The following is a 10,878-nucleotide window of genomic DNA, read 5'->3' as shown; positions in this document are numbered from 1 at the left end:
AGGACGGGATAACATGGTTAAATACTGTACAGGATGGGATATCATGGTTAAATACTGTACAGGATGGGATATCATGATTAAATACTGTACAGGATGGGATAACATGGCTAAATACTGCACAGGATGGGATAACATGATTAAATACTGTACAGGACGGGATAACATGGTTAAATACTGTACAGGATGGGAAATCATGGTTAAATACTGTACAGGATGGGATATCATGATTAAATACTGTACAGGATGGCATAACATGGTTAAATACTGTTCAGGATGGGATATCATGATTAAATACTGTATAGGATGGGATAACATGGTTAAATACTGTAGAGGATGGGATAACATGGTTAAATACTGTAGAGGATGGGATAACATGGTTAAATACTGTAGAGGATGGGATAACATGGTTAAATACTGTAGAGGATGGGATAACATGGTTAAACACTGTACACGATGGGATATCATGATTAAATACTGTATAGGATGGGATAACATGGTTAAATACTGTAGAGGATGGGATAACATGGTTAAATACTGTAGAGGATGGGATAACATGGTTAAATACTGTACAGGATGGGATATCATGATTAAATACTGTACAGGATGGGATAACATGGCTAAATACTGCACAGGATGGGATAACATGATTAAATACTGTACAGGACGGGATAACATGGTTAAATACTGTACAGGACGGGATATCATGGTTAAATACTGTACAGGATGGGATATCATGATTAAATACTGTACAGGATGGCATAACATGGTTAAATACTGTTCAGGATGGGATATCATGATTAAATACTGTATAGGATGGGATAATATGGTTAAATACTGTAGAGGATGGGATAACATGGGTAAATACTGTAGAGGATGGGATAACATGGTTAAACACTGTACACGATGGGATATCATGATTAAATACTGTATAGGATGGGATAACATGGTTAAATACTGTAGAGGATGGGATAACATGGTTAAACACTGTACAGGATGGGATAACATGGTTAAACACTGTACACGATGGGATATCATGATTAAATACTGTACAGGATGGGATAACATGGTTAAATACTGTACAGGATGGGATAACATGGTTAAACACTACAGGATGGGATATCATGGTTAAATACTGTACAGGATGGGATAACATGGTTAAATACTGTACAGGATGGGATAACATGGTTAAATACTGTACAGGATGGCATATCATGATTAAATACTGTACAGGATGGGATATCATGGTTAAACACTGTACAGGATGGGATAACATGGTTAAACACTACAGGATGGGATATCATGGTTAAATACTGTACAGGATGGGATATTGCAGTTAAATACTGTTCAGGATGGGATATCATGATTAAATACTGTATAGGATGGGATAACATGGTTAAATACTGTAGAGGATGGGATAACATGGTTAAATACTGTAGAGGATGGGATAACATGGTTAAACACTGTACACGATGGGATATCATGATTAAATACTGTATAGGATGGGATAACATGGTTAAATACTGTAGAGGATGGGATAACATGGTTAAACACTGTACAGGATGGGATAACATGGTTAAACACTGTACACGATGGGATATCATGGTTAAATACTGTACAGGATGGGATAACATGGTTAAATACTGTACAGGATGGGATAACATGGTTAAACACTGTACACGATGGGATATCATGATTAAATACTGTACAGGATGGGATAACATGGTTAAATACTGTACAGGATGGGATAACATGGTTAAACACTGTACACGATGGGATAACATGGTTAAATACTGTACAGGATGGGATAACATGGTTAACCACTGTACAGGATGGCATAACATGGTTAAATACTGTACAGGACGGGATAACATGGTTAAATACTGCACAGGATGGGATATTGTAGTTAAATACTGTACAGGACGGTATATCATGGTTAAACCCTGTACAGGACGGTATAGCATGGTTAAACACTGTACAGGAGGGGATATCATGGTTAAATACTGTACAGGACGGGATATCGTGGTTAAATACTGTACAGGACGGGATATCATGGTTAAACACTGTACAGGACGGTATATCATGATTAAATACTGTACAGGACGGTATATCATGGTTAAACAATGTACAGGACGGGATATCATGGTTAAATACTGCACAGGACGGGATAACATGGTTAAACACTGTACAGGATGGGATATCATGATTAAATACTGTACAGGACGGGATAACATGGTTAAATACTGCACAGGATGGGATATTGTAGTTAAATACTGTACAGGACGGTATATCATGGTTAAACCCTGTACAGGACGGTATAGCATGGTTAAACACTGTACAGGAGGGGATATCATGGTTAAATACTGTACAGGACGGGATATCGTGGTTAAATACTGTACAGGACGGGATATCGTGGTTAAATACTGTACAGGATGGGATATTGTAGTTAAATACTGTACAGGACGGTATATCATGGTTAAACACTGTACAGGACGGGATATCATGATTAAATACTGTACAGGACGGTATATCATGGTTAAACAATGTACAGGACGGGATATCATGGTTAAATACTGCACAGGACGGGATAACATGGTTTGATACAGTGCAGGATGGGATATCATAGCTAAATACTGTACAGGATGGGATAACATGGTTTGATACAGTGCAGGATGGGATATCATAGCTAAATACTGCACAGGACGGGATAACATGGTTTGATACAGTGCAGGATGGGATATCATAGCTAAATACTGTACAGTCTACATTATGATATGTCATGGTTAAATACTCTCCAGTGTCATCTGTAATGGTTAAATACCGTAAAATATGCTATATCGTAATTTAACACTGTACAGGATGGGATATCATTGTTAAATACTGCACTGAACGGGATGTTGTGCTTTAATACTCTACAGTACGGAGTATCGTGGTTCAATTCTGCACAGTTTTATATAACATGGCTTAACACTGAACATTACGGGATATGGTTTGATTATGTACTGTACGATATGTCTTGATTTCACACTCTATTGTATGAGATATCTTTTTTTTTGCACCACTTATTTCAACATATCATAGCTTTAGATATATGCAGGATGAGATATCGTAGTTTCATACCATATGTTATGAGATATTGTGGTTTGGAATCTACGCAGTATGAGTTAAGGAGGTTTCACACCAAATAGTACAAGATATCATTATTTAAGATCTCCACAGAACGAGATTTTTTTAATTATGCGAGATGCTTTATTTTATAACACACAGAACGTATAACAAGGGGAGCAGGAGACATGAGGGGCAGGAGAGGGAAGCACAAAACAGTGGGGAACAGAGAAATTAGCAGATCTCTGGAAGGGAGAAGGATTGGGTGGGGTAAACAGGGTAAACAGGATGGACATGACAGGGACTTTCAGGAAGGAAAGCAGGTAATTTGAAGGAGGTGGGTGTGAGGTGGATAAATAGGGGGAAAAAGATCATGGTTTTGATGGGGGAAGATAGACGGTGGTGAACAGCTGTTTTTTGAAGACCTGGGTGAAGAGTGGGATTGAAGAGAGTGTGGGAGCTTGTTCCAGAGGTGGGAAAGAAGAGAAATGAAAGAGTGAAGATGAGCAATGATTCTTGATTTTGGTAGTTTCACCAGAAGGGGGTTGCTGGTGGACCTTAAGTGCCCTGCGGAAATATGGGGGGGGGGGACAGAGCAAGGGGGGCGAGACTGGAGAGCAGACATTAAAAGACAGAAATATCGCAGACAGAGCAAGGGGGCGAGACTGGAGAGCAGACACTGAAAGACAGAAAGACCACCGACCTGCCTGTGGTGAGAGAGTGAGAGACCTAAAGACTCAGCCTCATCGCAGAAGATACCAATGATCCTAAATACCTTAGTTTTCACAGCGTGAAGCTGAGAAAGGTGAGAGACGGGAGCACCAGCCCAGATGGGAGAGCAGTACTCCATCAAGCTGCGGATGAAAGCTTTGTACATGGTGATGAGCTCAGGTGTGTCAAGGAAGGACTTTGCACGACGGAGGATGCCCAGACGGTGAGGCCAGCTTGGAGGCCAGCTTGAAAATGTGGCTTTTCCAGGAAAGATCACGGCAGATGATGAGACACAGAAGCTTGAATGAAAGGACTTCTTCAACAGGATTGTTGAGAAGGTAGATTGCAGGTTTTCCAGATGGTCCTTTCGGAGAGACATAGTGAGAGTGAGATTTATCCGGATTGAAAGACATGTTACATGTGTTGGACCAGCTTTATGATTTTATCCCGATCTGGAGAGAGTGAAGAAGCTGCTGCTTGCCTCTCAAAGAGATGAGAGATGGTACGGCATCAGGTGGTGTCATCAGCAAAGAGATAAAGAGGATTTTCCAGAATCGGAAAGATCATTGATGAAAACCAGAAAAAGCACAGGGCTCAGAACACTGCATTGAGGAAGTCCAGCCTGGACAGGAAGAGGGGATGAGAATTCCATTTATAGTATAGGCTCTGGGTGGGGGGGGGTGTGTTTGTGTACATGACTCTTTAAGAGCGTCACCCTATTTTTTTTTTTTGTTCTATATGCCAAGACCTTCAAAAAAAGTTTGGGTAACACCTCCAGATCAAGTACATTTTCTCTGTAGGGTCCATCTTGGATTCACAGTTGGCTTCTAGCAAACTATAATTGAACCAAAATGCCCATATTGGGTTTGATGGAATAAATCATTAGTAAACATTCATAAATTATTAATTTTGATTTACTTCAATTACTTATATGCATTGCTTAACACATTTTAGCATGATTTATTCTCTTAAAACTTGGTTCACAGTAGAAAATGACCATATTTTACTTAATTTTAGTCAAAAATAGTCAAAAATAGCTTTCAACTTGAAAGTAACTCAAAGTTTGATGGTCTTTAAATGACTTAATATTGTAAGTTGAGCTATAAAATTTGGCTAAAAGTTTCATTATTAAGTTCTCTGAGCAATTCAATTTTCATATTATCACAATGGGGCTATGTGTGATGACCATAGAGCTCATTGTAAACAAAAGTCACCCCTATCCCCAAATGGCCACTTTTACAGCATTTCATTCAATGATGATGTCTCCTCAAATAAATGGCATGGGAAGTTGATTTTTTTTGTACTAAATATAGGTTATTGATCCCAAGGAATTCATTGATAAAATTTTTGTAGTTTTTGTCATTGATCTACTTAGCATGATTCCAAAATTGCTGCCAAAATATTGAAAAAAGCTCATTGTAAACCAAAGTCACCCCTGCCCCCAAATGGCCACTTTTATGGTATTTCATCAAATGATGATATCCACTCAACTAAATGGCATGGGAAGTTGATTTTTGATACTACATGTATACATAGGTTTTTGACCACAACAAATTCATTAGTTACATTTTTGGAGATTTTGGAGTTGATCTACTTATTAATAATTATTCCAAAATTGCTGCCAAAATATTGAAAATTCTGAATGCAGAACAATAGTCAAGATGAAACTCTAACTTAACATCCTTCTCACTCCCTCTAGCCTAGTGGTTCTCAAAGTGGTCCCTACCGCCCCCCAGTGGGCGCTGGGAACTTTCAGGGGGGCGCTCCAGACACCACGAGTGGTAGGGGGGCGCTGGCAATGATTTGGGGGGCACTGGCGATTTAGAGGAGCAGCGGCGATTAGGAGAGCTCATTGGGCTTCCTGCAGTCTGAACAGGTTACTCGGCGCCATTCGGCAAATTGGCCATACAATGTCCGTTGCGGTCCTCCTCGTTTGCCGTGGCACCGTTCAGAGAGAAATTAAAAACAGGCAATGGGACAGGTAGGCCTTTTTGTAAATAATGAACACATTTTAAAATGTATTTATTCTGAAAATCATTAAGTTCTTCAAGCATATTACAGACTTGTTTGCCAACAATGCAAGTCAGTGTTTTTTTTAATACACACATGGTGTGAATACCATATACATGTGTTATGATCCGGCAGCGCAATTCCAAGCGAGGCGCGAGTACTGAGGCGGAGCGACATTGTGTTTTAGGCGCACGCTGTTGTAGCTACCGTTGGAAATGTGAAGAAAATGTTTTTTTGACACGCAGGGTGAAAATCGATGTGTGCGCTGACCAGAGACCGGAAATATATAATTATTGTTTGGCCTTATCACTGATGTTAGTCTTTCGACATATTGGCGTATTGATTTCGTTATTCAAAAAAGCTTCACGTCCGGTCGGCTTCAAGATGTCGGCCTCAAAGAAAAAGTGTTGTCAGTATTCCGTTGAATACATCAAGTATGGATTCATTATATCTCTGACGAACACACAGTTACCGATGTCTTTGTTGTGTGGTATCAAGCTGTCCAATGAAGCAATGAAACCATCTCGACTGAGCGAGCACCTGAGTAAAAAGCACAGTGATAAGGCTCATGCAGAGGTCAGCTATTTCCAATCGCTGAAAGAGAAATTTGAGAAGCGATCCACGGTAACAACAATGTTCAAAGCCAGCCAAAAGCTCGTGGATAAAGGACTGGAAGCGTGGTATAAGCTGTCATTGCTCATCGCCAGATCTGAAAAACCGTATTCAATCGGCGAACAGTTGATCAAACCGGCTGTTGGCGAAGTGATAAAAATTGTTATGGGCCAGGATCTGTATCCAGTTCTCTCGTCGATTGCGCTCAGAAATGATTCCGTGGCCAGGCGGATTGATGAAATGTCATCAGATGTAGAAGATAAGCTGTGTTGTGAGCTGAGAAGCACGCACTTCGCCATCCAGCTGGATGAATCCACTTTGCGTGACAGTGAAGCTCTGTTACTCTGCTACGTTCGCTTCATCTGTGATCAGGAAATGATGGAAGAATTGTTGTTTGCCCGCTCTCTCCAGACCGATACGAAGGGTTCTTCCATCTTCCAAACGTTGGAGAAGTACTTTACTGATAAGAACATACCGATGGAGAACATTCTCGCTTGCGCGATGGACGGGGCACCAGCGATGGTTGGCCGCCAGCGTGGTTTTATTGTGCTTCTGAAGAACCAGGTACCGTCCGTGTTCGCCATTCACTGTGTCGTGCACCGCCAGCATCTTGTAGCAAAAGCTCTCAGCACCAGACTTCATACATCACTCCAAATAGTAATCAAAGCAGTGAATAAAATCAAGGTGTCGTCTCTGCATGATTGGCTGTTTCGTCAGCTTTGACAGGAGAATGATGATCCATTCGAGAGACTCTTATTGCATACCGAAGTTCGATAGTTGTCCAAAGGCACTTGTTTGACCCGTTTCCATGCCCTCTTCTCCACAGTGGTCGAGTTTCTGTCGGAAATTGATACAGAGTTATCGGAGAAAGTGAATGTGATTGAGCATAATGTGGCTTACCTCGCGGACATATTCAGTATACTGAATGATGTCAACAAACAACTCCAGGGTGACTATATGATGCTGATTAAAGCAAAGAAAGTGATCGGCGCGTTCGTAACCAAGGCGACTCTGCACAGGGAAACCCTCGGCCGCAGAGATATGTACCACTTTCCCCGGTTGGCAAAGGAAACTGCTGTTTCTGATGAAGAGCTGCTCGTTTATTGCAATCACCTTGAGAAGATTCGTGGAGATATGGAGCAGCGTTTCAGAGACATGCTAGAACTGTCGGTGCCAGCATGGGTGATCAACCCATTCAAATGTGACATTCGATATGTGAAGCGCGAATTACAGGATGAAATTATCAACTTGTGGAATGATGATAAGGCGAAGGCAAGATTCTCGCAGCATGAATATTGCAAATTCTGGATTCTGGAGTGGGGCGAATACCCCGCAATGTGGACAGAGACAGAACTGTTGCTGATGGCGTTCCCCACATCATACCTCGTTGAGAGGGTTCAGCGCCGTGATGGTGCTGCTGACCAAGTATCGAAACCGCCTTGACGTTACCAAGAGGGGCGATCTGCATCTCTACCTCACTGAGATGGAGCCAGACGTTCGTAATCTCGTAGCGAGTCACCAGGCCCACCCTTCACACTAACGGTATTTAGGCCTGTGATAACAGATTCCCAGTTTTCCTCACCTGGACCTGTTCTGCTGAAACATTGTAGGTAGTGCAAAATAAAATAGAAAAGTAAAGGAAAAGTAAAGTAAAATAAAGTAAAATATTATTCAGAAAATATTTGGCTTCTGTTATTTTTGCTTCCTATCTACATAAATTCGGACTATCCTATTGCCCACTGGGTGTCCGACCACGAACAATAGGACAAGGGGGCATTGCGCCGGTCCAAGAGGGCAGAAGGGGGCGGTAGTCAAAAAAAGTTTGAGAACCACTACTCTAGCCTATCTATTAAAACAAGTCAAAAGCAATATTAATTTAAGAATTTTAATGTTTACACATTAAAATAAGTTCTGGTTTATGCACAACCATTATACAGTGGTGCACATACATCAATACTCTTAGTTACATACACATTGCTGCCAAATAGCTCAATATGTTCCTGACTTGTTGATATATTTTCTTGAATTATCACTCATCCAGCATTCAAGATAACTTGTTCTAAATGCTACATTACATATACTACATACCGCTAGTACTAATATTATTACACACACTACATAATTTACTACATACATACATGTACCTGGATAGTTTTCTTGAAAACTACAGTAAACACACTGCATTCTAATACTAGTTACATGTACATTACTACAAACTAGCTAATAAAGTCCAGGTAAAATTGTTCTAATGTGTTGCTGATACATTTTCTTGAATTATCACTCATCCAACATTCAAGATTTATAACATGTTCTCAGTACTACACTACCTACGCTACATACTGCTAGAACTAATATTGCTAAATACACTAGTCTACATAATACACATAAATCAACTGGAAGAATATAATGCAAATCTCAAACAGTCATCTCCACATAAAGTTGCAGAATTCCCAAGAATCACATTAAGCAATTGGATTGGTGCAGTTGGGTGATGTTTTTTTTGCACCGACAGAATCTGCAACATCTGACCCCAGCCATCCTGCAAGAGCAAGTTGACCTAGCACACTTATCACAAGTACAGAATACAGACCAATGGGCAGGAAGGATTTTCCACAATGTTGCAGGTATTAGCTGACCCTGCTCATACTCATAGCCACAATCCTCTGGCTTCAGTGACTCAACAGTTTCAGGATCAGTATGGCTGTCCAAGGTATGCATGGTAGTGTAAGCATTAAAGAATCCACGTAGGATATGAGGTATAAGTCCCTGGCTGGTTGGAGGCAGGTAATGAAGAGAACTACTTTTGTTGAAATGGAACATCTCTGCTCGGAGATCATCGAAATTTGTAACATCACTTCCACTTTTCAGCACCTTCACCAAGTAATGCTCAGCATTGTGAATTAATGATGGAGAGAGGGTTGGTGATCTCCCAAAGTGTTTGAGAAACATTTCTGGCTCTACCTGCAAAGCTGCCTTCTTTGATCCAATTCTACTTGTGATGTCACACCCTGTAAGGCTATGCACAGCTGGTAGTACTGCACAGAGCTGATGACCCACACGCTGGAACAAGGTATGAAGAGGCACGTACCGAGTGGTGTCACCCACTCCAGCTCGCACCCACAACTGCTCAAGGTTGTGCTGCTGGAAGACTGGTATGTGGTAGAGCAGGGCAACAATGACATCAGTGTCATTGGAGATGACAACACATACTTTGTGTCCTGCCTTTAGTGAGACCAAGACATGAAGAGGTATATGGAAGTCAGCTTCTTCTAAAAATGATTGAACATGGGCCATCACATTTTCTTCACCTTTGTGAGCCAATTATCTGCCACTGCCAATTATCATCTTCTTTGGTTACCTGGCTAACCAGTGGGGTATTGACGAGTTTCAGGAGCATTTCCTCGAAGATGACAATAGATGCACTTCTCCAAAAGAAGCTTGTTTTTGTTTGAGGGCCAGAAAGTTTCCATCTTTTTTGGTAGAGGTGTTCCTGGTTCAATAGAACTATGCTCAATTGGAAGAGTATCACATCGCCTCATTCTCTCACTGTCCTTCACTGAGGGATCTTCAGAGTACATGTCAAACACATAGTCACAAAAAAACGTACTTGATCTGGAGGTATTACCAAACTTTTTTTGAAGGTCTTGGCACATAGAACAAAAAAAATTAGGGTAACGCTCTAAAAGAGTCATCTACACAAACACCCCCCCCCCCCCCCAGAGCCAGGAGTATTAGGGCCACACATTAATTGTGACAGGAGAGGAAGTCTGCGAGCCATGAGTGGAGATTGCCTTGGACACCATAGGAAGAGAGTTTAGTGAACAGGACAGGGTGCCAGACCGTATCGAAAGCGTGCGATGTGTCTTGGGATATGGCTCTGATTTCATGTCTGGGATTGAGTACCTCCATCCATTTTTGGGAGAGTAGAAGCAGCATATTCAAGGTAGAGTGACCTGGTCTGAATCCAAATTGATGATCGGAAATCAAGACATTGGAGAAGAGGAAAGATTTAATGTCTGAAATGATGATGGATTCCATAACCTTGCTGATGATTGGGAGAAGGCTGATTGGTCTGTAGTTGTGGTGTTCTGTATTTGCATCTTTTTGATGCAGGGCAGTAATGTTTGCTGATTTCCATCAGATGGCAGATCCTTGAGCAAATGAGAGGGTGAATAAAACAAAGAGAGGGAGAACAAGAGCAGCAGAGCAGGTTTTTAGGACACGTGGGCTGATGCTATCTGGATCGTTTGCAGAATCTGAGTCGAGGTTTGACAACAAGCTCTCCACCTTGTCATGAGAAAAGGACACAGAGTCCAGGAACAGCTGGTTGCAACTGGGTAAGGTGGGTACAAAAAGTGATGGGTTTCAGACACAAGATTTAGAAGCAAACACAGAGTTTAGGCATTCAGCTTTTTCACGTGCATTGTCAGCTGTGCAGCCATT

General features: G+C 41.3%; 1 protein-coding gene across 1 annotated transcript; it reads left to right on the top strand.

Annotated features, from left to right (window-relative positions):
- Nucleotides 1–6,207: 6,207 nt before the first annotated feature.
- Nucleotides 6,208–7,682, top strand: LOC147016214 (protein FAM200C-like). The gene has a single exon (XM_085849150.1). It carries the CDS (start codon nucleotides 6,208–6,210, stop codon nucleotides 7,156–7,158), a length of 951 nt encoding a protein of 316 aa, XP_085705276.1. The 3' UTR covers nucleotides 7,159–7,682.
- Nucleotides 7,683–10,878: the final 3,196 nt, after the last annotated feature.

Source organism: Eptatretus burgeri, chromosome 12 (assembly GCF_056783735.1).
Source record: "Eptatretus burgeri isolate ZD-2024b chromosome 12, Ebu_testis_v1, whole genome shotgun sequence".
Lineage (NCBI taxonomy): Eukaryota > Metazoa > Chordata > Myxini > Myxiniformes > Myxinidae > Eptatretus > Eptatretus burgeri.
This window is presented reverse-complemented; position numbering and strand designations above follow the sequence as displayed.

Bases quoted from the DNA above. Each gene is read 5' to 3' on its own strand.
- LOC147016214 (XM_085849150.1), top strand. From the start codon at position 6,208: ATGTCGGCCTCAAAGAAAAAGTGTTGTCAGTATTCCGTTGAATACATC.